Below are 25346 nucleotides of genomic sequence, written 5' to 3' on the forward strand. Positions count from 1 at the left end.
AACAACACTGGACATGAAAATAAGGGGCCGTGGGCATGTTGGGCAAGCCCTGGCCACTGTGTTGTGTCTCCAATCCTTCTGGAAGTGATACCACAGAGCATAGAGACCACAGTGGTCCCTGTGGGAAAACTGCAGTTTCACTATAAAATTTAGGACCAAGCTTCTTCCTGGCTAGGATTTCACAGTCACTGGTTTGGTTCTCACCTGGTCTGGTGTTTTCAGCAGAAGGGATCTGGTGTTCTGAAAGGTGAGGTACTTTTTCTTCAGGCTCCACTTTATTGGGAGGATTAAAAACATTCCCAGCTGGAAGACCTGAAGGAGCCAGACTGCTGGCGACAGAGCCTCCTGGTAAGACAAGGCCACCAAATCCAGCATCTTTCACAGTGTCTGGGGTCATGGACAATGGTGGCTGCACCAAAGCTGTTTAAAAAAGGACAAAATATATTTTGCTTAATTTATGAGCTCATTTTCTGGCAGCTTGAGTGATTTACTTAGTGGCATCTCTATATTACTAAGCACATTCCATAGTACCCAGTGCCCATAATGACTCGTCATAATGAAGAGGCTCAGTTCTGTTTACAATGCTTCTCCCTTTTGAAATAGTTTTTATTTTAATTTCAAAATAGAGTAAATAATTTTAAGAATTATTTTCACCAAAAGGGCTGGTACAGAAAGAATCACTGGTAAAGTATATTCTAGTAACACACACACACACACAAAAAAAAAAAAACAAATTTTCTAAGAATGCCAGCTAAGTGAATACTAAATACACAGAAATGGTTAGCAGAAAAAGACAGAGTAGAAAATAGATACCAGAATGAAAGCCTGGCCAATCTTCTTTGAATGACAACGTGTGTGTGTGTGGGGGGGGGGGGGGGGGGCCAGATCCCTTTACAGTCATTACCTTCATCAAATGTGGTTAAGAAAGGTGAATTGTAAATGTAATGCAATAAACACTCTGTTCCTAAACAGTTAGTGAAAACCCTCCGTGTGTGTGCCATCTACATGACAAAAGGCAGAGCCACAAGAACTTAACAGTCTTGGAAATCCTAGTTCAGGGTATGTCATCGGAAACCGGTTGCGTCCTACTCAGACACTGTAAGCACAGGTACCCCTCCCTCCACACTCACTCTAGAACACTTGGACAAACTGTTAGTATACTATAGAGATGTAACATAGGGACCAAACCACCTGTGGTCATGAACAGGAATTACAAGAAACCGGAAGAATAGAATTCCATGCAATAGTAGTTGATCCCAGGTTTGGAAACTATAATTATTAAGAGACAGGCTACAGCACAAGCCTCTTTGAGTGGTAAATTATAAAGCAATTTCTGAGCACTGTGATTTTCAGAAAGATGTAAAAGTTGCCTAAATAATGAGAGGAAAACATTTTTAAATGTTCAGGAAATAGATTTGGTTTTTAAGAAAGAAATATCTCTATTTTATGTACTCTCATGAAAGGTGTTTTGGAATCTAATTTTTAAAACAGGGTTGCTCAAAATTACTGAATGCATCTTGAGAAGCCCTGTGTTTAGTAAAGGGTAATAGAAAATTTAAAAATGTTTACAAATGTTTGCTTTTGTAATCCCTTAGATTAGTGTGGCTTCAGTTAAGTGCAAAGACAGGAGACAGAGAATCTAGTTTCTTCAGGAAGTCTGGATGGTATGGCCATCTATTTAACAACTTCCAGGGTCTATGACTCTGGATTTATACTGCAAGGCAGAGGGTAAGTATTCATGTTATCATGTCAGTATGGTAATAGAAACAAGTATAAAAACACAGCTAAGTAAAATATGTTGCAAACTTCTCCTTGGAGCTGTTTTATAGTGTACATTTATAACTTTTCTATTCAAATACCTATTTCCTAGTTTTGTCCACTGAAAATTTTTCAGCCCAACAAAATCCTCAGAGCAAACATAATCTAGTAGCCAGATTGTGGTCTCTAAATGCCATCCTACATTAGGAGAAGTGCCTGGTTCAGACTACAGTGGAACAGTACGACTTGGGGATAATCTGGCTGAAAGCCCTGAGACCCTCTCTCAAGCCAAGGTATCATGGGAGATGCCATTCTGTAAATATATTTCTCATACTGGTTAAAACTACTCGTAACAAAGGTAGCTAACTCCAAGACACAGAAAAGCAACACATGCCAAGGGGAAAGCATTTGAAAATCAGAAGAACAGAGAATACAATGGATAGAAAGTAATCTATTAATCCAGGAAAAAGGAGACTAAAAGTGAAGAAATGAAGGGCAGTGGGGTAAAAGGAGAGAAACAACAGAAGCCTTCCTGCATTCCAGTCACCCCCACCCCCCACACTGTGGTGCGTCCTTTCCCCAGTAGGGAAGGATGGTGTCTACCCCGACTCTCCTGGGCACTACACCTCAAGGCAACTTGGCACCATCAGCTGGTAAAGGTTTTCTTTATATTTGAAAAAAAAAAAAAAAAATCCTAAGAAAGAAATTACTATTTAGAAAGACAAGCAATTTGCAATTAATGGCAGATTTAAGCCATAATAATCAATAAATAAATGCATCATTAAAAAGCAAACAGGTAAACATTTCAACAGCCAAGTTCCAATACCTGAATACTCTCAATCAAAACCCTAATATAAAGTATACATCTGAATAATAATGACTATATAAATTCATCTTCTCTAACAAGGTCTCATTCTGGGGCCATGATGACAGGACAAGTTGTGCAGAAGCAGGGACCAGGACATACAAGTAATTTCTGTATTTTCTGCTTGGTGCCAAGATTCTGTAACTGCCATGAAAACTATTGTGTTTTGTTCAAAATGAACAAAAAGACACTAGTATGACATGATGCAAGTCTAAGACACCCTGCTTGCAGTCCTATGAGAAAAAGGTGATCCGTAATCGAAGCAAGTCTTTGGTGCTAACGTCCTCCTTGCAGGGAGGGATCTTGTACCTAGAGGAGTGGCTCCGTAGTCATCAGGACTATGGAGCAGAAGGGAGGAAGGGAGGAAGGGAGAGCTGGGCACCATGGCTCTAGACAGACGTTTACAACTCAACACAACAGCACGGCAGGAATGGGAGGGCGGGCTGTGAAGCCTGACCAAAGGAAGTAGACTGTGAAAATATATCTTGGGACAACACAGATTCTGAGATACTATTAATTTTCACAATTCTCTAACCGGTTTTCTAGTTAGAAAACTAACACTTCACGAGAATGAGCACACTAAGACTCTCCAGGATAAACACTTTGTAAATCAGTAACTCACATGTCGGAACTACCGGTGGAATTGCTGGGGGAGGTACCACAGGCGGGGGAACTGGAGGTGGCATAAAACCTACACAGGAGAAAAAGACCAAAATAAAACAGCACAAAGAATATTATTTGTTTAATCAAAGGGTTCAAATTTGTGAATGAACTTCCACGTTTTCTTATTGTTTTACCATGGGCCCTCACTCTGCTACCCAGCCGGTGTGGAACCTGTAGGCTCATTCTATTTTAACCTCCTAAAGAATGGGATGTTGTGGAATATTTAACTATGTAAAGGTGGTACATTTGTTTACGCTGGAGAACATTACTTTAACTATTTAAAGGTGTGTTACATTTGTTTATGCTGCATTTGTTTAATAATGTACAAATCAGCTGCTTCGCCTGCCTAAGGCACCTGATTGGTCTAATGAAAAGCTGAAGGGCCAATAACTAGGCAGGAGAGGGCAGAGCTGGTGGGCAGAGAGAATAAGGAGGAGGAATCTATTCTCAGGAGACAAGAAAAGAGGAGGAAGAGAGGGAGACACCCTGGGCCAGCCAGCCGGGCAGCCACCAGCCAGCCAGACATGGAGTAGGACATATAGAATCAAAGAAAGGTAAGAAGCTCTGAGACAAAATTTAGATGAAGAGAAACAGGGTAAGTTTCTAGAGGGACAAGCACAAGCTAAGGCCAAGCATTAATTCATAACTTCTGTACATCCTTGATTCTTATAGGCCAGATACAGCAGTGACCCTGTTCATACTGTTCTATTTATTTACTCACTCACTCAAGTCTTGTGAAATGCTACATGTTGCAGATGGGTGTCATAAGCTAGACCCAACCTTTTCATGTTGGAATGCTGACCACAGGGAGAGTGATAAATCCACCTCAAGCTACTGGTCACAGTAGATAAAACAATGCTACCTACCTGTCAGCCATTTTATTTCTTTGACACAGTACACTCTTTACTCCTAGGCTAAAATAGTTTGGTAACATTAGATGATATGTGTTCTTGAATAAATCTTAAACTATAATGACAGTTTTATGATCCTACAGACCACATGACTAAATTATATAAATCTACTTCTTTGCAGTTTTTACAGGTAGAGTCACGATTAAATTACTTAGAAAACAGTGAGTAAAAAGAGAAACAGCTGATAGCTGTGACAGAATGGATCAAACATCTGGAGAGAGTACCCATCAAACTAGCTCTGCTGTATGCTAGTCTGAGAACCCCGCTCTAAGGTACTGAGGGTGGGAAGAACAGCAACCATATTCTTAGAGTTAAAACAGGAAGAGAGAAACTTCCTTACCAGGAGGTGGTTGTGAAGGATTAAAACTCGCTCGTAGAAAAGGAGGTGGAGGCATGGGGCTGAATCCAGGAGGGGGGACCGGCATCGACACGGGAAACGCTGGTGGGACTAAACTAACTGCAGGAACCGCTGGCGCTACTGGGATCTTTTGGAGGCAGAGAACATCCATTAGACAGTTTGCCCACCCGAAGAGATCACTACATTTTGGCATTATAAGGCAAAATTACAGCTTTTAAAATGGTAAGCAACAAATGTCATTACATTCATGTTTTTCTCTTTCCGTACACTTTTGAATGACTCTTCTCAGGGTTAAATTAAAGCAGACAGTAGACAGTGTGAGTCTATAGTTAATTCACCTGGAAACTGTAAGGGATCTCTTACATTCAAACACTATGGAGGCCTGCTAAGTACTGAGGTCAGGCTAGGAATCATTATTGCCCGCCCCCAGGATGCCTCTGTGATGTTTGCAATAGCAGCTTTCACAGAGCACTAAATTTGTTTTCAAATTTTAACACAAATATCTTTGAAGCCCTAAACTTCCCTCTAGCATGGCTTTATCTTTTCCTGAACCTCAACTGTTACCAAGTCTGTTCAGCATCTCAATGTCACTGCCTGATGAGTACTGTAAAGGTCACATGCAGAGAAAATGAATTCCCAATTCTTATTCCCAAAAGGTTGCTCCTCACATTATTTTCTATCCTCAGAAAATGGTAGTTCCCACATGGCTAATTTCTTGGACCAAATATCTTCCTCCCCTATTTTCACAACTCCAAAGCCAATAATCTGGTAAGCCCCACTAGCTGTGCCTTCCAACTCATGTACTACCTGTCACTTCTCTTTACTACCGTTAGTCTTCTTGTCACAATTACCTCTGGTCTCTATAGTGACAGCTGCAGTTATTTCCACGCCGGGTTTCACCACATGCTCGGTGTGGCGTATTCACTATACACAGTACCCAGTGCAATCGTTCTCAAGGCACTCCGCTGAGCCTCTCCTCCAGTGTTTGCCTTCATTCAGAATGAGGACAGAATCCTTTGAGAGCTGAGCTTACAGGCATGACTTGCAGAGGCCAGGAGAACTATGAAAACTCCAGGCAAATGACCTTCAGTGGGGACTCTGCTTGTAAAGCTCTTGCTCAGTGCTCGAACAGCTCATTTCTTCACTACCTGGTTGTTCAACTAGGTGCACCCTCTCCCCTGTCAGGCAGAGTTGTCAGACATGACCACAGTATTATGCTCTTCCTATCCAGAGGGTCTCATCCTTAGTCTCTGTCCCCCGAATGACAATGAAAGCTCCATGTTTACTACGGGTGTATGTACTCCAAGCCCCAGAGCTTTAACATCAATGCAAAACTCAGCACTGTCACTCAGTACATATTTAACACATAAACATTAAGTATGAATAACATCATTTCCAACAATAATGATTTTCAAAATGTTTCACTAAATTCATTAAAATACCATTAATCTAATGAAATTACCAAATGTTATTAATACAAATTTCTTGCACAGAAATCATAAATCTAAAGAAAATACTGCAAGTCTGAGGACATGGTAGCTCCCTATTGACCTGCTTGAACCTTTCAGTGTTTAGTACAGTGATGCATTACACCTATAGAATGTTTTCAGTATGTGAAAGACAAACAGTTATCTGTCCTGACATGGACAACAGACTCTGGCGCACAGCAACCAATCAGACACAGAAGATACACAATTTCTAAGAAGTCAGCTAGTACTGACCTGCAGCATGGCCACAGGTGGAGGGAAAGCCTCTGCCTGTGTTGTGACCACAGTCTCCTTTTCAACCGGAGTTGGACTCTGTGTAGTCTGGACCGTTTCTTTGACCGGTTCTGAGGTTTTCACAGTTTCCCATTCTACAAAATATTTGAAATTCATTTCCTTTAAACTCAGCTTTTCAGTTTTTTCCCCATTTACATCACCATCTAAACCCTTGCCAGATCTATCTTGTCAAATCTAAAAATAACAAATGAAATTAAAATGACAGCACTGAGCTGTAACAGACATACCTTATAGTGCGCCTGATTATGAGAAACCAGCCCTATTTTGTATATTATCAATCACAACTAACAAAGTATTTAACTTAGCACAGAGAAATATTCCAAAGAGGACAAGAACAAAAATGTGATTATCTGGCATGTGGCACATGCCAGAAGCAGAACACTTAGAACACTTAGGAGCAGGGGCCAGCCTGGGCAACGTGACATCAGACATGGTCCTCTTGTCCTTTTTAGAGTCTGCTTTGGCTTCTCTGTGTATCTCCCTTCATCTCCTATATGTTCCATGTTCATTAAGGTCTGGCATGCTGCTTCCCAAAGTGGATACATGTCCAAATCTTCAGATATGTTCTACCCTCACAGACCTACATCCACTCACAATGAAATGCTCCCATGGCTCAGCTCCCTTCCTGGTCTCCGTCTCTCTGTCTCCTCTCTTTCAGACAGACTCTCACCATACAGCCTGGCCTGGAACTTGGTATGTGGACCAGGCTACCCTCAAACTCATACAGACATCTGTCTCCCAAGGAGTATCACTCAAAGCAAATGCTCCACCAGGCCTGTTCTGTGCTTTATACTAACACAGACATCCATATAGGATTTTTTGCTTATTATTTATTTCTTTTGAGTAGGACATGGTTTATTCCAGTACACAGTAGAGTCTCTTCAGGGCAAGGGTCTCTGTTCTAAATATATATACTTGCTTCAATAAATAAATAAGATAGAAAGAGGAAAAGGAAGGGAGGATGGGAGGGATGGAGGGAGGGATGGAGGGAGGAATGGAGGGAGAGGGGAAACATGTACACAAGCAAGCATAGCCGTGGTCATACAGGTCAAAGGTGAGTCTTGCTTTCTGTTTCCCTATCACAAAGTCAGTTCCTAAAGAATGAATTTGTCACACGGCAGAAACGCAAAGAAGCTCTGTCATGGAAACAGGTACAGGGCACAGGAAGCACAACAGACTGTTATCTGGATGGTTCTGGGCTTCAAATCTAGGAGCCCGCTCATGCTAAGAACATGCTCTTCTACCTGAGGGGTCATCTCCAGGCAGGAGGCAACAACAACATTAAGAAGATGTCTGAGCATGTTCAGAAACATGACAACTACCCTGAAAGCAGGTAGTTTTGTAAGAGAGCTAAGATTCAGAGAAACAGAAAACATAATCATACTTTGGATCAATCCCAAATATCAATTAGATTATTCCCTTAGGGTTGTAGCTGATCGTAAGTTTGTAACTGTGAAGTTTTAAAATTTAAAAAAAAGTAAAGAGCAGGGCATATGATCATTTGGTAATAGGCCGTGTAGGAAGTGTTTCAGAAGGTATTACACCACAATACTTGACCTGCATGGGAGAGCCTGCTCCTCAAAACAAACTCTATCTAAAATCTTCTGCAATTTCTCCAAGAGGCGTCTTAAATCCTCAGTCCCCATTTAAAACTCATGGATGATTAAAAAAAAAAAAAAAAAAAAGAAAGACTTCCTTTAACATACCATCCATGGTACAAAACTTTCTCTTAAATACAATCTAATAAAGATGTTAATTCATAAAAGAAAACACTGCAAGCTACATTTGCAGGCTTCCATTCAGCACTTTCCTAACTGAAGAAGCAACATCAGAAATGGCATCGACTCTTACTTTTGGAGCTAAGTCCAGGAAATAAGCATAGTTTCCTCTGCCTCCCTAAACATGTTTACATTACAACCTTCTGAAGTACACCTCAAATAATGAAAAGCATGTGCATTCTCACCAGCATTTACAGTTTCCTGGTCTATCATGCCTCCTTCTGCAAAGCCATCCAAGTCATCCACTTTAACTTTTTCCCAGGGTATATATGTGACTCCAAGATCCACATCCCAGAACTGTTTGTATTCTGTCTTTACACCTTTGTTCAAAGCCCAGGCAATCTATGGGGAACGGGGAGAGGAAAAGATGATCACAAATATACTAAATAAAAATAAAGTTCAAACTCATACTTAAGCAAATAGAAAGAAAACTCATTTTTACCCCCCCCCAGTACTTGTTTTAAATTTGCATTGTAGATCATATTTGCAGCATAAGATCTGTTTCTACGTCTTATCCAACTCTAAACTCATTTCTGGAAAAAAAAAAAAAAGAAGTCTAACTTTCACAATAAAAATCTCAGTTCATTGACAATAACTAGGATCGTTATCACAACTTTCAGAAAACTTTGTACATCATGCCAGGATACATAAGCAATACCTGAGTTTACACACATAAACTATCAGGAAATGGTAAAACATGGCATACATACTCCAGTTTTAATTTAGGTGCAGAAGCTGACTGAATGCATTCTCTAAAGAGTCAAATGAAATTCTGAGTCAACCACAAGGATTGAGAAAACACTTCATAAATTCTTAAAGACTAAGAAGAAGACAAATGCTTGCAGACAAACTCTTTACAAGGTGGCTAGTTAGATAAAATGAGAAGTAAAAAATGTAAAGAATAAAGGAATGCTGGGTGAGGCGTGAGTTGGCACAGACTCTGTGAACCTAAGGAACAAACAAACTCGAACTGTGATCAGTAAGTTAGTGTACACTATAATTCAACAATAGCTTAGCCATAAGGTGCTGCAAACATTAAAGATAAGGCTGAGTATAAACTCATTGTAAGAATATATGCTTACAACCAGGCGGTGGTGGCGCACACTTTTATTCCTAGCGCTCAAGAGGCAGAGGTAGGCAGATCTCTGTGAGTTTGAGGCCAGCCTGGTCTGCAAGAGCTAGTTCCAGGACAGCCAGAGAAACCCTGCTGGGGAGGGGAGAGGAGGGGGAGCGGATAGATATATGTGCTTAAATTAACATGTCTGATCCACATCAAGGGGTAAAACGCACTGGGGCAATCTCACAGTGCAAACAATTAAGATCGTATGACCTTTCCATTGAAAATCAAGACTGTGACATAACAGATGCTGGAATGGTAGTCATCGCTATAGCATAAACTGATACACAGAAACTCACCTTAATGACCTTGGAACCAATTTTATAGGATCCTGAACTCAGTTTCTGAAGAGCCCGAAATGAATCTTGCCGATGAACCATACAGACATATGCACAGCCCCTGGGTGGAATCATCTGAGAGAAAAACATCCTTTCTTAACACACAGCAGAAACAGAACACCATGACAACTGACTAAACCTACAATTTATTTTTATAGATGGCCAAATTAATTTTCTTTCTACCTCCAACTGTTGAGTGATACAACATATGCAATTAATTAATTCAGTTTTAATAAGTCTCATATTCATGCCTTAATTTGGCTTCCATTCAGACCATGATAAAGATTAACTCTTGAATACATGTTACCAGTTTAACTACTGAAAATAGAACTTTTTAAAGAAATGCACAGCTCCATTTTCAAGATGGAAGGTAAAATGGGGGGGGGGGGTCTTACTGACAAATTTAAGACTTAACAGCTATCCTGCTATAAAACCCAATGAATGTTTTAAGATACTTACTATTAAAAAAGCACATATAAACAGCTTCAAAGCAAACACAGAAAAATGAATAAAAATAAACAAATCCTGTCAAGATATGCATCACCAAAGTCGCACTATTGGCTTAATTAGGAAGTGAAAACAAGGAATTTTAAAACACTGTCTTAGTGCTAAAGTGGTACCTACATTAATAGATTCAATCTGTCCAAACTCCTCAAAAAGGTTGGTTAAATCCTGCTGTGTAGCCTTCTTATCCACTTGGCCAACCCAGAGGGTGGTGCTGCACACTGTTGAGACAAAAAGCAGAGGGCTAAATCACAGAGGCACAGTCACCCAACATTAGTAACAATAGATCAAACTGAAGGCAACATAGATTAAATGTCTGATGGCCACACACAGATAACTGTTATTGACAAGCCGGATGGCTGAGCGGTTAACAACAGTGACTGCTCTTCCAGAGGAAACGAGTTCAATTCTGGCACTCACATGGTAGCTCACAGCCATCTGTAACTCCAGCCTCTACAAATTGATATCCTCTTCTAGCTTGCTGCGTTTTACTCTTAAAATGTCTAACTAGTAAAAATAAAACAGCGTCAGGTGGTGAGGGCAGCTCACGCCTTTAGTCTTAGCACTCGGAAGGCAGAGAGAGGCAGGTGAATCTCTGTGGGTACAAGGCCAGTCTGGTCTATAGAGTGAGTTCTAGGACAGCAGGGCCTGAACAGAGAAACTCTGAGTAGAAAAACCAAAACAAACAAACCACAATAGAAAATTAATTCCATTATAATTGAGCCACAAAAAGAAAATGAAATTCTGATCTTTTAGGAACACCCATGGAACCAGGGGGAAGCACACAACAGGAAATAAGCCGAGACAAAAAGAGTGTTGTTGTGGGAATTTAAAAAGTCTTAATAATAAAAACCTGGAGTCAGGTATTGGGGGTAAAAGCTGAGACATCAGAGAAGCAGTGTAGCCAGCCACTTGAGAGACCTTTGCCTCCGCTGAAGGGGCAATCCAGTCTCTATGAATCCTCAGACTGGTCCTGAGCTCCTGTCTCCTCCCGCTTTATATTCCTCTCTCCACCCGGGCCACACCCCTTCCCATCTCACCTCACTAGTGCTGGGAATAAACGTGAGTGACTCCCAAGCACCGGGACTAAAGGGCCACCACTCTATGACTCTAATTCTCTTTTAGACTGTAGCCAAGGGTGGCTTGAACTCACAGATAACCACCTGCCTCTGTCTCCTGAGTGCTGGGAGTAAAGGTGTGGCCACCAATGCCTGGCCTCTACAGCTAACTCGTGGCTTAGCTCTGTACTCTAATCTTCAGGCAAGCTTTACTTGTTAGATCACAAACAATCTATCACTATATTTCTCTTGTTTTGCCTAAAATAAAAAAGGCTATAACTAATATAAGAAAAACTACATAAAGTACAATAACTATATGCAAGCAATAAATATATCAAGAATGCCTAGTCCATTAACAATTGACAAATTCAGAGAAAAGACTCCATATCTATCCTATCTTGGTTGAGTCCAAAAGGTTGTACCTAATTCACTTTTCTATTTTAACTTGCATTACACCAAAATTATCTTTGTGTCTCTCAACCTTATATATACACTTTACATTTCTTTAATGGATTTCTTTTCTAAATCTGGTAATAAGGAAAATAACTATAATAACTATAAAGTTTTCAATTCCCTCAGAAACCTGAGAAGAAAATAGTATTACCTGAGTAGGCAGGAAATGTAAGCAAGAAAAATTATGAGAAATGACAGAAATTGCTGGCTGCGTAGACAGTTACCCAAGGTTTTCTTACAACACTGAGGTTCCCCTTCAGTCTACTGGCCTGAATACTCTAGACTTTTCTATGAAGCATGATTATTGAAGGACTGTCCCACCTTATCTTGGCAAGGTTTGCAGTCACCCTCATTTGTGTTCTGCTTGCTCAGTTAGGACGGCATACCATCAGCGGTCGAGGCAAGGGGCACTTTCTTGCCCAGTGGCTTATTTCTGCCACAAAGAAACAAAACTCCATGTGGTATTTCTTCGAAGCCTATCTCTGAAGTATCTAAAGGTAACCTATTTAAAATATATCTGTTTGCCTTTGAAAACATACCTAACATGACTACAAGTTTAAATGTAATAGGTGACTAATATTAATCTGCATTTCCATATTATCCTAAACAGCTGGTACTAATAACTTGTAAGAACGAGAAATTTGCATTGCACTGTTAAATGAGCTGTATGGGCACACTACTACCTTGAACAAGATTAGAAACAAAATTAATCTCAAATTTGTTATCAATACATAAAATTTGTATATGATACACAAAAATCCAATGCAACATATTTTTTTTTTCTTTTTTCTTTTTTTTTTTTTTTTTTTTTTTTTTTTTGTTTGGTTTTTCAAGACAGGGTTTCTCTGTTTAATAGTCCTGGCTGTCCTAGAACTCACTCTATAGACCAGGCTGGCCTCAAACTCAAAAATCCACCTGTCTCTGTCTCCCAAGTGCTGGGATAAAAAGCATGCACCACCACTGCCCAGCTAGTATTTGCTTTTTAAAAGTAGATTCGATAATCTACCTTTTTATCTTGTAACATCTATAACCTCCCATTTTCCTTTTCAAAGAAATCTACCCTTTTAGCCTACCATATCTGTATCCTCCTTTTTTCTTTTCAAAATAAGAACCCTCAATCCATCATCTTTGTTTAACTTTTTTTCTGATAATTACCAATAACAATGTGTAACTAATCTCCTTAAACAATGATAAATACCCATAACCCATTAAATTACCAAAATCCACCCACCCGCCTCTTGGGAATGTGGGCATTGTGTTCTCAATTTTACTTCCTGCTGTCTGGAGCGACAGCATCTTTAGGGAATCCTGTAAAGAAAAATGTGGGTTAACTGTCAAGTCCCAGGAGAAGTAGCTGTGTCATTTGTTCTTCAGTCTCTGTGTAATGGGAAAGTGTAGGGCCTATCTCAAGTCCTGGCTGGAACAGTCTGTGAGGCTAGATCATCTCAGCTGGCCTCCACAAAACTGTCCTGAGCAGTCTGTAGTCCAAAGCTCATCTTTAGGTGATGTTTTTCATCTTAGTGGCATTATCATAGTCCTGTGGAATCGTCACTGTGGGGCCCCATCCTCCTTTTAAAGACTTCAAAGGCTCACTGTAGAAAACTGATAGAGACTCAAACCCGAAATCATGTACAGGATGGTAGATGAAGCCCTTTTCTAGAACTAGTGCTCTGTATGAGCATTACTATGACAAAAAGTATAAAAATCTCAGAATGCCATTCTCTCACTATAAGGCAGAAACTGAAAGAGCTAATGTCATAGAAGAGAACCTAAGAGAGGAACAAAAAGCCTGGGAAAGGTATTCGATTCACAGGCAGAGGTTGACAGGCACAAGACAGCTCTGGTAAGAGGAACCTAGACTGCAATGTGTATGAGGGTATATCCACACAAATCTAAGTTTGTATAATATCTAAAACTTCAGAAAAGAGGAGAACTCAATGTTGAGTGATGAGAAAGGACACAGAACACAAGTCAGGAAAGAATCTAGAAGGTGTTTGTTTCAACTCCAACTAAGTGTTTTAACACCGTAAGTACATGCATGCAAATTTTTGTGTCTATTGCAGCAGGCAGAATTGTTTTCACATCTAAAAGAACCCAGCGCCTGCTGTTCCTGAGGCAGCAACCATGGAGGCTAGGCATACTTCCTAATGCCACTAACATTTCATCAGGAGAACTACACTCCACAGGTCATTGAGACATGCGCCACACTGAGCCACTTAGAATGTGACTTTTTTTTTTTTTTTTAATACTTTTGGGGAGGTAATAACCTGAAAGTGTCCATATTTTGATGCAAAACTACATCAAATTGTTCTACCACGCTGTTACTTAACATGTAACCTACATTGCTATATGTAAAATACAAAACAGTTTTATTTTTCAGAGGAATAATGATGTTCAACAGTAACACCAGCTAAATAATCATTTGAGTTTTATCTTAATTGCTCTAATTTGATCATTACATGGTGTTAGCATGTATAAATTACCATACTGTACCCCATAAGTACATGTAATTATGAGGTGTCAAACACAATATATTTGGGGGACTGAAAAAGAGGACTCAGCAATTAAGAGCACATGCTATTCTTATGGGAAACCCAGATTCAGTTCCTACCACCCACATAGCAGCTAACAGCTATCTACAACTATAGCTAGAGGGGATTCGAAGTACTCACCTCCGTGGGCACCAACACACACACACACACACACACACACACACACACACACACACACACGTAGCCCATACATATAAATCTTTTTTAAAAACCACAAAACTTTTAAAAGAGAAAACTGGATTCCATGCCTGGGTAATCTAGTTTTTATGTCAACACAAGTTAGATCCATCTGAGAGGTAGAACCCTTGATTGAGAAAATGCCTTCATAACATCAGGCTGTAAGCCTATAGGCCATTTTCTTAGTGACTGATGTGGCAGACCCTAGCCTAGCCCAGTGTTTCTCAACCTGTGGGTCAAGAACCCTGTGGGATTACGTATCAGATATTTACATTACGACTAATAACAATAGCAAAATTAGTTAAGAAGTAACAACAAAAACAATTTGTGGTTGGAGTCACAACATAAGAAACTATATTAAAGGGTCTCAGATGAGGAAGGTTGAGAACCACTGGCCTCGTCCACTATGGGTAGTGTTTTCACCGGGCTGGAGCAAGCCAGTGAGCAGCACCCCTCCATGGCCTCTACATCAGCTTCTGCTTCTGGGTTCCTGCCCTGTTTAGTTCTTGTCCTGACTTCCTTTGACAATAAACAGTGACACAGAACCATAAGTAAAATAAACCCTTTATTTCCCAAGTTACTTTTGGTCATGGTGTTTCATCACAGCAATAGAAATCCAAGTACCAGGATAGTGAAGTCTTAGTATTACTGACCTGACCCGGCTGTTTTTGGGAGGATTATGGAAAGATTTTGGAACTCTGCACTAGAAAAGCCATTGGGTGTCCCAAGTTCCGTGGGCTGCTCTACGGAAGCTTAGAAAATAGAGTGACAGGAAAAACACAGAAGATAGATGCCTGTATTATGAAATAACAGGGATGTTTCAGAGTCACCTAAGGAAGGGAAGGAAGGGGAAGGGGAAGGGGAAGGAAGGGGAAGGAAGGGGAGGGAAGGGGAGGGAAGGGGAAGGAAGGGAAGGGGAGGGAAGGGGAAGGTGAAGGGGAGGGAAGGGGAAGGAAGGGGAGGGAAGGGGAGGGAAGGGGAGGGAAGGTGAAGGGGAGGGAAGGGGAAGGTGAAGGGGAGGGAAGGGGAAGGGGAGGGAAGGGGAGGGGAGGGGAGGGGAAGTGGAGGGGAAGGGGGAGGGAAGGGGAGGGAAGGGGAGGGGAGGGGAGGGGAAGGGGAGGGAAGGTGAAGGGGAGGGGAGGGAAGGGGAGGGGAGGGAAGGGGAAGGGGAGGGAAGGGGAGGGAAGGTGAAGGGGAGGGGAGGGAAGGGAAGGGGAGGGAAGGGGAGGGAAGGGGAGGGAAGGGGAGGGAAGGGGAGGGAAGGGGAAGGGGAGGGAAGGGGAGGGAAGGGGAAGGGGAGGGGAGGGAAGGTGAAAGGGAGGAGAGGGAAGGGAAGGTGAAGGGGAAGGAAGGTGAAGGGGAGGGAAGGGGAGGGAAGGTGAAGGGGAGGGGAGGGAAGGGGAGGGGAGGGAAGGGGAGGGAAGGGGAAGGAAGGGGAGGGAAGGGGAGGGAAGGTGAAGGGGAGGGGAGGGAAGGGGGCACTGGAAGCTCTCTGCTGGCCTCCATAGCACTAGGCATGAAGTCGTGAACATACATACAGCCAAAACACCTGTACATAGGAAATAAACACTAGAATAAAAATTTAAAGGCAGAGACAAGCATCACTGACACAAATCTTCTTTCCTCAGAGTTAGGACACAGGAACTGCATTCTACAAGTGACCAAGTTGGTACCTTGTGCTGGCAGCCACACTTGGTAGTAAAAGGGTGCACTGGTTTTTGAAGGCATAAAGAGACAGAGAGCAGCAAAGAGTCTTGGCACTGTGTGGAAGGGCTGGATTCCCCGAGGAATTCCCTGGTGACAGAGCAGACCGGTTGTGGCAAGAGAGCCCAGCATTTTGGAGATGGCAGGACATGATCGGCAGCTGTGGGATGGAGGCAGCCTGAGCTTAGGACACAAGCCATGTTGCTGCTGAGGGCGGAGGCAAAGGTGGCCCACGCCCCTTGGAGGAGCCCAGACACCCTGGGCTGAGCTACTGACCCAACCAGAGTCTAGCTCTGCCTTACTCAGGGTGTGCCTGTGCCCCAGTTCTTCCTGGTTTTGGTTGCTTGTTTTTCGAGACAGGGTTTCTAACAGCCCAGCTGTCCTGGAACTCACAGAGATCCACCCGCCTCTGCAATGCTTTAATCCCAAGTACCCGGCTTCGTTCTTCCTTCCTGGAAAGCACTTCATTTATTTTTGACTTTATAGAGCCCACAGTTGAAAGACTTTGGATTATTAAAGAGCCTAAACTTTTAAAGCATTTGAATTTGTAAAGACTGTGGAACCATTAATGTTTGTAAATATGTTTTATATTGTACAACTAATATTAAAATGGTATATCATGAAGGCAACAAAAAAAGAAAGATTATACTTAATTAGTAATGTGTTTGTGTACCAGCTGCTTGTTGTGTCAACGTGACACAAGCTAGAGTCATCTCAGAGGAGGGAACCTCAACTGAGACAATGCCTCCCTAAGAAGGGGCTGTAGGAAAGCCTGTTGGGCATTTTCTTAATTAGTAATTGATACGGGAGGGTATAGCCATTGTGGGTGGTGCCACTTCTGGCCTGGTAGTCCTGGGCTCTGTAAGAAAGAAGGCTAAGCAAGCCAATAAGCAGCACTCCTCTGTAGCCTCTGCTTCAGCTCCTGCCTCCAGGTCTCTGCCCTGGCTCCCTGCAATAATGAGCAGTGATGCGGAACCGTACACAAACTGATGCTTTCCTCCCCAAGTGGGTTTTGGTCATGGCACTGTATCAGTCATACTGGCTCTGACTAAGACAATGCTCAACAGCATCACAAAGTGGGTGAGGAATGAATGAAGAGAAATTAAATAAGAGCCCTACTGTTAACAAAGGACATAGAGCAGAGATTTTACACTAAAACATTTACATAGGGTCCCTTATGATGAGGAGCAAATAGAATCTTCAGAAGTTGCACTGGTTCTTTATAATGTGAGAAGGTTTTGGAACGATAACTAAGGTCTACTGAAACTGTCATTGTCCTTGATTTTAGGAGTTGTTGGGAAATTTAAGTACTGTTCCTTACAGCTCTCTTCCTCCCCCACCCAGCTGTAGAATTCCCGTGCTCTCAAGGTTGATAAAACACGGAAAGTCATAACTTTCCGGTGTGCAGTGCACGTGCCATGACCCCAGGTGTGGGCACTGCATGATTTCCTCCTATGCTTAGCCCATCCCCTGGCTTGGGTATACAAGCCCATTACTCTCTGTAATAAACGGCAGCAGCCTCCTCTTCATTTCTCATGGCAGTCTGTTAAGTGTTTCAATCCCGACACGCTCAGTAAACTGGCCAAGCAGTTGTGGCAAGGAGTCTAAATTTCAAGATGCTCTAGCACTTCTAAATGAGGGATTGAGTTCACTTTCCAATGTAAGAAGGTCCACACATGGCTAGCAATAGCAATGACTGATGCTGAGGTAACTTATTTGAGGACCGCCAGAAAGTAACACAAGTTCACTTTTATCTCTTGGGCAAAAATGACAATTTACTCTCTATCAAGTGCTTCCTTGCTTTAATTCTCCCTAGAAACAATAATGGATTAACAATCTCTAGACAGAACCTGGCAAAAACACAATTCATTTTGTTAAACTTAATGTGATTCTTAACCTAGCTAGGAAAACAGGTTGTACTATAGCCATTTCTATTCTGGTACAAAACCACAAGTTTAGAATTTAACATTTACACTGAGACACTGAGGTCGGGCTAGGACTTTAGCTCAGTTATATACTGATTTACCTAGCAGGTACAAAACCCTTGGTTAAGTCTCTAACATCACACATAAACACACACACATAAACACACACACACACACACACACACACACACACACACACAGAGAGAGAGAGAAATTAAAAACAGAATACATAAATAAGTCTATAAAAGTACAGAAAAGTATACCTTTGTGTCATAATTACTCCTACAGATTTGAATACAATAGTAACTGTTAGTTATAGATACCAGCCAGGTATTTTGTGTACCCTTGATCAAGCCATACTTCACAACTTGCCATTCTTGATGATCTTACACATATCTGCAAATTTGTTTTTCTTTCACAAAAGCCCAAGTTAAAGCCATTTCATTACTAACAAGCTCCTCCCTTTTCAGTTTCTTACTCTGAAAATAAAACTGGGTAAGAGATTTTTATAGCAGAAAGCTAGTTTTGTTTTTTAATTATTTGTTCTTGAGAAGGGAGTGACTTCATTACATGCAGAGACCAGAGACAGCTTAAGTGTGCTTCCTCAAAAACTTCAGGGGGTTGGTTTGTTTCTGAGGCAGTTTCTGCTGGCCTGAGCTCACCAATTAGGCTGGGCTGGACAGTGTGGAATTCACCTTCCAAGCATGAGGGTTACACACACCTTCCCAGGCCTCTCCTGTGGTTGCTGTGGATCAAAGCCTGGTCCTTCTGCAGCAAGTGCTCTGAGAACCTCACCTGACTTCTCTCCACAGCAACAGAGAACTGGTTTGCAACACTGGCCAGGAGGAAGGTCTGATCAAAGCATGTAACTCACCACTCAGCGTTTTGGATCTGACGGGAGGCAATCCCTTTTTTTGGCGTTCTTTCTCCCTCTCTCTGGCTCTTCTTTCACTGGAATACGACCGTGATGATTTTCTCTTTCGTTCTCTAGAGCGGGAGCGGGATCGCTTCCTGTGTTTTCGCTTTCGAGAGCCAGATCGTGACCTGGACCTTCTTTTTCTTGGTGATCTACAAAATAGTTATTTTACTTCTAATGACATTGTGATCTTTCCATCAAACCTTTTAATATTAAGTGACTGAGAAGAGGCAGCATTTGTCATATTTAACCACCTCTTAAACTAGTCCATACTATTATCAACTACTAAACATGTGTTCCACTGTAGTCTTACAGAGAAAAATACAATTCAATAAACGACCTCACATTATCTTAGTGTCTTTCAGTTCATTTTCACACAGAATAAAACACCAAAGAAAAGACTACTTAGCTGACCCAAATGTTACTTTTTTTTTAAATAAACAAAGTACTTCCAACACAGTATAATCCTGTTTAATACTTTACAACTTCTAAAATGTTACAGTTCTTGACTTTACAATGGAAGGTGATGCTGTAATTTATTTATACATGTTTGAATCAACACTACAGAAAAGAATGATGACTTGATTTGATTATAGGATGTGTTTTCTACTTGCTTGCAAGTAAACATTCATAAAACATGGTTTGTGGCTGGCTAAGGAAAGATTTTTGGTATTACTATACAAAAATTTGGACGCAAGAAATAAAGCCTAACTCCTATGCTGTGCAGAAGCAGATATCATGCTAGTATCAACTAAAATCCAAAAATCACAAACTCATGATAAACTTTATGTTCCTGTTACATAAAGTGTTCAAGGAGCACTTTATGTCCTGGTTTTAATTTTCAGTTACTTTCAAAAAATCCTTTTAAGAAAGTATTTCTAAAATAGTCAGTGTTTCTTTTAATCCTGATGCAAAGGAAAAAAGCAAAAAATAGTGTTAAATATTATAGAACCTTGATCGCGATCGCGAATGAGTTCTTGATCTTGAGCGAACAGCTACTTTCTTAGCTTCTGGTTCAAAGATCTCCTCTTCAGCAACATCTTGTCCTTCATCAATATCCATATCCTTGGAAAGCAAAGGTAAGGGCACATAAACAAAAAGCCCAATTAAAACATAGCATACAAGTGTAGTTCTGCCTTAAAAATGTTAGTAATGTAGCATCAGTGCCTCACAGGGAACAGAGACAGGATGTGGGACATTCACAAGACAAACCATGTCCAGGGTACACTATGTTCACAAAGGAATGGCTTTGAACACTTATGACTCAGAAAACCATTGGCTTTTACCTGTTGCTGAATATCTATAGAATCATCTAAATTTGCTTCAGGTTCCAGAAAATGCTGCTGGCTGCTTCCTTGTGAGGGTGAAGCTGAGTGCTCTGACCCAAACGTTCCTTCCTGGCTATCTTGAGGAGTTACCTGCTGAGAACGAACAAGGGAGAACTTCCATATAACAAACATCATAAGTAAAAATGCTCAAGGGGAGTCATACTCAGGGCAAGCCACCCTTAAGAGTAATTCAGGTGAAGCACTTTGTATTATTCCAAGTCTACTTTTAAAAAGGAAAGTCCCATTAGAGGGCACTGTATGTATTTGTATGAAATAGTCAGATGAAGTATTGTCCTCAGGAACATGTTTAAGAGTCATGAGATAAGGTAATAAGGAATAGTATAGAGATAATACTTAATGGTGATAAATTAAATGAATCTAGAACTACACAATTGATTACTAGTAACAAAATATTCTGAAGGTCCAATTTAAATCCTATATTCAAAAATTTAAATTACATATTATATGTCTAGAAGCAAAACAATACCCAAAGGTCACTACCAACATTAGTGACCTAGCACAACTATTCACAACTAGAGTATTCCCCAACTACTTTCTCTAAGAATTCATAAAACACTTATAGGAAATACAGTATGATGTGTAATATTTAAAATAACAATAAATGCCCCCCACTGTCCCAAGAAGTAGTACAGTAACACTATGTAGTGATGCTGCTACTGATGTTAATGAAAATGAACCAGAATAGCAATTTAAATGCTGACTTGTGCTAAAACATAAAGAAAACATATGGCAAAAGCAACTGCTAGAAAATCTTTCTAGAACATGATCTTATAAGCTAAAGCATAATAAAGAAAAGAATAACTACACACTAATATTCCCTTGTTACAAACTGTTCAGGAATAATCAACTCCCAAAACAAGGAAGCAGTCCACACACCTTACATATGCAAAAGAAAATGCAGGTAAAAGGAAAGACATGATTGCACAAAGTACAGACAGCAATAAAATGTGCCTCATACAAACTCAGCACTAAGTAAACAGCTCTAGTCAGGTTTAAGAAAGTCTATCTACCATGTGTAGTAGCACACACTTTTAAACCCAGCCTTGGGAAGCTAAGGAAGGCAGATCTTTGTGAGTTCAAGGCCATCCTGAACATAGTGAGTTCCAGGACAGATGGGCATGAGACCCTGTCTCAAAAAAAGAAAAAGAAAACAGAGACATCTAGGCAATTAAATGGGTAGCACAGGAGAGGAAACCTGTGGGTGCAAATGAGCCTTTCGCCTCGTGGTGATGCTCAACAGCCTCTAGATAGACCTAGCAATCTTTGCTCCTGGAAGCCAGCAGGCATCAGTGTCTTGAGAGAGGACCACAGGGCACTCTGTCTCTGCCTCAGCTGCACTGTACCTCAACCCTCTCTCCTGGTTGTCTTTCTAGTAAAGCACCTTACAGGAAGAATGGCAAGCATAGTCAATAACAGGATAAATGTGTCAGGAGTAATCCTGGAGTTGACTAGCCTTAGGAATTTTTATCACCTTAGTATGTAATATATACTTTTCTATATACATACTTAAAATAAGCTAAAAGTTCTGTGAATGGTTTATTTCAAGTTCAGAACATAAGGATTGGCAAGATGGTTCATTAGGTGTAAAGGTACCTGCCACCAAGCCTTAGGACCTGAACTCACATAGTAGGGTCGAGGGACCCAACTTTTGCAAGCTTTCACCTGACCTCATACATGCGCCACCCAAAATAAATAAACTAATGAAAGGCAAACTCATGCCTTTAAGCCACCAGCACCTGAGAGGCAGAGGCAGGCAGACCTCTGTGAGTTAGAGGCCAGGCTGGCTGGCCTACAGGGTGAGTTCCAGGGCAGTCAAGGTCATAGAGAAAGCTGGGGGCTTGGGGGGGGTGGAGACATCTCTCTCTCCACACTATACCTTTCTTACAAAAGTGAACTTACACTGGCTACAATCTGAAATCTATTTTTTTCCTCCACTGTATTCTTAATGCAAATTACCAATGTAATTATCTTAAGCATAATCTGGTTGTTTTACACACCTTTTATAATAAAACAAGTTTAATTCAAGATTGGGAATTCTGTGGTGTTTAAGCCCCATTGAACCAACTGGCATAATAATTTGTTTACAAGGAAATTTAGAGTACATTGCTCTTATGAATGGTACATTTTACAACTAGAAGAAAAGAAGGCATCAAAAATATTGGGCAGAATTTTAAGTAACAATTGCTAAGTCCCTTAGTCTCTGAGGAAAGGCCGTTTTGGTTTTGTTTTGTGTCAAAGTTGATAAATACACATTAAGCAAAAGTCAGAACAAACAAGAATCTCCTGAATCACAACAGAAACAAAAAGGCAGTAAATAGATGTGACTGTCGTTTTTTTCTGTTCCTTAACCGTATAGCAATGGCTGTTTTGTGTCATGTCTGTTCATGCATGCAGTGCCCAAGGAGACCAGAAGAGGGCGATGGGTCTCCTGGGACTGGAACTGTAAACTGTTGGGAGCATTCATGGACACATGTAGATGCTGAGAATCTACTCTGGGAAGAACAGCCAGTCTTAACCACTGAGCTATCTCTAGCCCCATGTAAATGCAATCTTGCAGAACACACATCAACGCTCTAGCTGAAATGCTTAAATGGTACAGGGACAACAGACTCTTCCGCATTCGGTCTTGTAAAGCTGGAGTGACAAGGACCTCCAGTCCTCTTGCAAGGAGCAGAAATGTTCATAAACACTGAGCCATTACTCCATCTGGAATCACACAACTTACTATATGTACCTGTCACCCAGTTAACATCCTGCTCAAAAATCCTGCCCACTTCGCACATTAGCAAATGATTGCTTGTCTCTTCCTTACTTTACCACATCTTTTATCATTGGATAAACTTGGACAACAGGAACTTAACTTCTATTTCTTCTAAAGGGATCGTACCACAGTGTGTGGCTAAATTCTGAAACTGATACATGGAGTGGGAGGCTTTGTTTTGGTTGGTGAGATTCTTCAGACTTGCTCCCTTCAAATCCTAGCAATTTTTCATGTCAAGATGACTGCCCCAACTTTGCTGTTTCTGCTAACCCTTCTGAAGTAAGAGTAGCATAAGGCGAGTCCTACTTATGACTGCTGTTTGGAGAAAGCGCCTCCTCTTCTCTGTAATTCTTTGTAATTGCTGTACTGCGTGATTGACTGACACAAACAATCCAATTGTTATCTTCTTTTTTATTTTGTAAAGATCTATCTATTTATTATATGTACATTACTCTGTCTGCATGTATCCCTTCAGGCCAGAAGAGGGCACCAGATGGTTATGAGCCATCATGTGGTTGCTGGGAATTGAACTCAGGGCCTCTGGAAGAACAGCCAGAGCTCTTACCCTCTGAGCCATCTCTCCAGCCTCCAATTGTTATCTTCTTATAATCTTCAGTAAATACCACTTAAGCAGAACATTTGCCTCTTTCTTTGACCAATTCAATCAGAATTAGTTCATCAAACAGTCCGTGTTCATGAGGTCCAGCAAGTATCGCTGGAGTCTTCCATTGTATACTAGTTGCATATACAAAAGGTTCAGGCTCTGCCTGTGTCTCAAACTGTTCTAAACATCAAAAGCACTGAGTCCTCTTCCATGTTCCCAGAACCCTGCACTTTTAACTCCACTAAAGAGAGTATAGAATTAATTTTGCCATGGGCTTACACAAATGTTTGTACTTCTTTAGAAAAAAAAAGGACACTTTCTGGTCCCTCTTTCTATGTATCACTTACGTAAAAATGTATAGTCACACATAATATATGTTTGTACGTTGCTTTAAATTCATGATTGATACCAACTTGAATGATAAGGCACAGTGTGGATTGTTTCTCATATAGGTTACAAGTAGGGTTTTAAGGCTAAAACTTACTCTATACCATGACATATTTTATCACTTCTAAAGTGGCACTTCTCCTAAATTTTAGCATCTCTCAAAATGGCATGAGGATACTGCACATTAGAGTAAACTTCTTAGCTATGTACAAAATAACGGTACACCTTAAAACTGCTCAGCTGTACACTCTATGCTTCAACTTCCTTTGGAGTGAAATGGGACTCATCGTACCTGCTCATGGACATAAAGTATAAAAATGCCTCTCCTACATGTAATTAAGGCTCCTACCACATGGTATTACCAGGGAAATTTTTAAAAATTGAAGACAGCATTATACTTTAGACACTACCATCATCAACATGATTGCCATCACCTTCCCACACAAGGAACTAAAGAGGAGAAAACAGGAAGCTTTGAGAGGTAACTCCAAACCTACATCTGACTTCCTAGTCTCCTACAGATCAAGAAATTCCTTCCTATAGCATGGTTTGGTACACTGCCAGAGACACTGTAGAAAGGACATGAAGTGGCTGCTACAAACAAAGACAAGTGAGCGGCTCCAAAGACAGAGAAAGGCCAACCCAAGCACCCACGCAATGCCCATCTGCAGAGCGCAGTAACTGCAGGGAGCACAGACCTTCTGGGGCTGCTGCTGCTCCAAGAGCTGCTGCCGCAGGTGCTCCAGGTTCTGCTGCTGCAGCTGCTCTGCTATCTGATGGAAGATGGAGTTGTTCACAGATTCGGAAACATGAGAACTAAAACGAGAAACAAAGGAAGAAAATGTATGTTAACATGCAGGGAAGGCAATATGAAGTGAGTATTCAGAAAACAAACATCACGGACAGTGTGCTCCGTTACAGTGTTTTTAAAATACTAATGCCATCGGAAGAGAAATACTCTCAATAATGTTTCAACAAACATTAGAGATGCTGTGTTACAGAGCCCACATCACTGCCTCATGCTGCACACGGGTGTGCTGTACTTATCAATCGTGACTTTTATCAGAGTACTGCAAGAGAACCCCAAAACACTTGTAAAAGGGTGAAAGCATGTAAACACTGACAATTTCTAATAACTCATGTTTAACCAAGAGACAGTGGGAAACAGTCTATCAATCGGTATGTGTAAAATGTGTAATTTTCATTGCCTGTAAACTTTATAGAGCATGTTCCTTTTACAAAAGTGTCTTGTTAACAGAAACAGTGTTTAGCTGAAAGAAGAAATAATAATGTAACTATGTTCTGTGAAAGCCACACCTGGAGTACGGCTGGAGTTCTAAGTGTCACAAGGTAAGACATGAAAAAAGAGAGGGCATCCCAGAAGGGG

At 41.0% G+C, this 25346-nt stretch overlaps 1 protein-coding gene across 3 annotated transcripts in view; it reads right to left on the minus strand.

The window, feature by feature from the left end:
- Positions 1–25346, minus strand: part of Scaf8 (SR-related CTD associated factor 8) — a 142223-nt gene that overhangs the window by 74704 nt on the left and 42173 nt on the right. For 2 of the 3 annotated variants that reach the window (XM_051205980.1, XM_051205979.1), the window contains exons 9-19: positions 24658–24775; positions 20145–20279; positions 19811–19923; positions 18817–19010; positions 10194–10294; positions 9531–9644; positions 8300–8456; positions 6277–6410; positions 4538–4682; positions 3246–3314; positions 205–420 (exon numbers count right to left, since the gene is read on the minus strand). In XM_051205980.1, the coding sequence (XP_051061937.1) occupies positions 205–420; positions 3246–3314; positions 4538–4682; positions 6277–6410; positions 8300–8456; positions 9531–9644; positions 10194–10294; positions 18817–19010; positions 19811–19923; positions 20145–20279; positions 24658–24775 (1496 nt within the window). The remainder of the gene's footprint in view (positions 1–204; positions 421–3245; positions 3315–4537; positions 4683–6276; positions 6411–8299; positions 8457–9530; positions 9645–10193; positions 10295–18816; positions 19011–19810; positions 19924–20144; positions 20280–24657; positions 24776–25346) is intronic. The other variant, XM_051205981.1, reaches the window with a different exon arrangement.

This window comes from Phodopus roborovskii, unplaced genomic scaffold (assembly GCF_943737965.1).
Source record: "Phodopus roborovskii unplaced genomic scaffold, PHOROB, whole genome shotgun sequence".
Taxonomy (NCBI): Eukaryota; Metazoa; Chordata; class Mammalia; order Rodentia; family Cricetidae; genus Phodopus; species Phodopus roborovskii.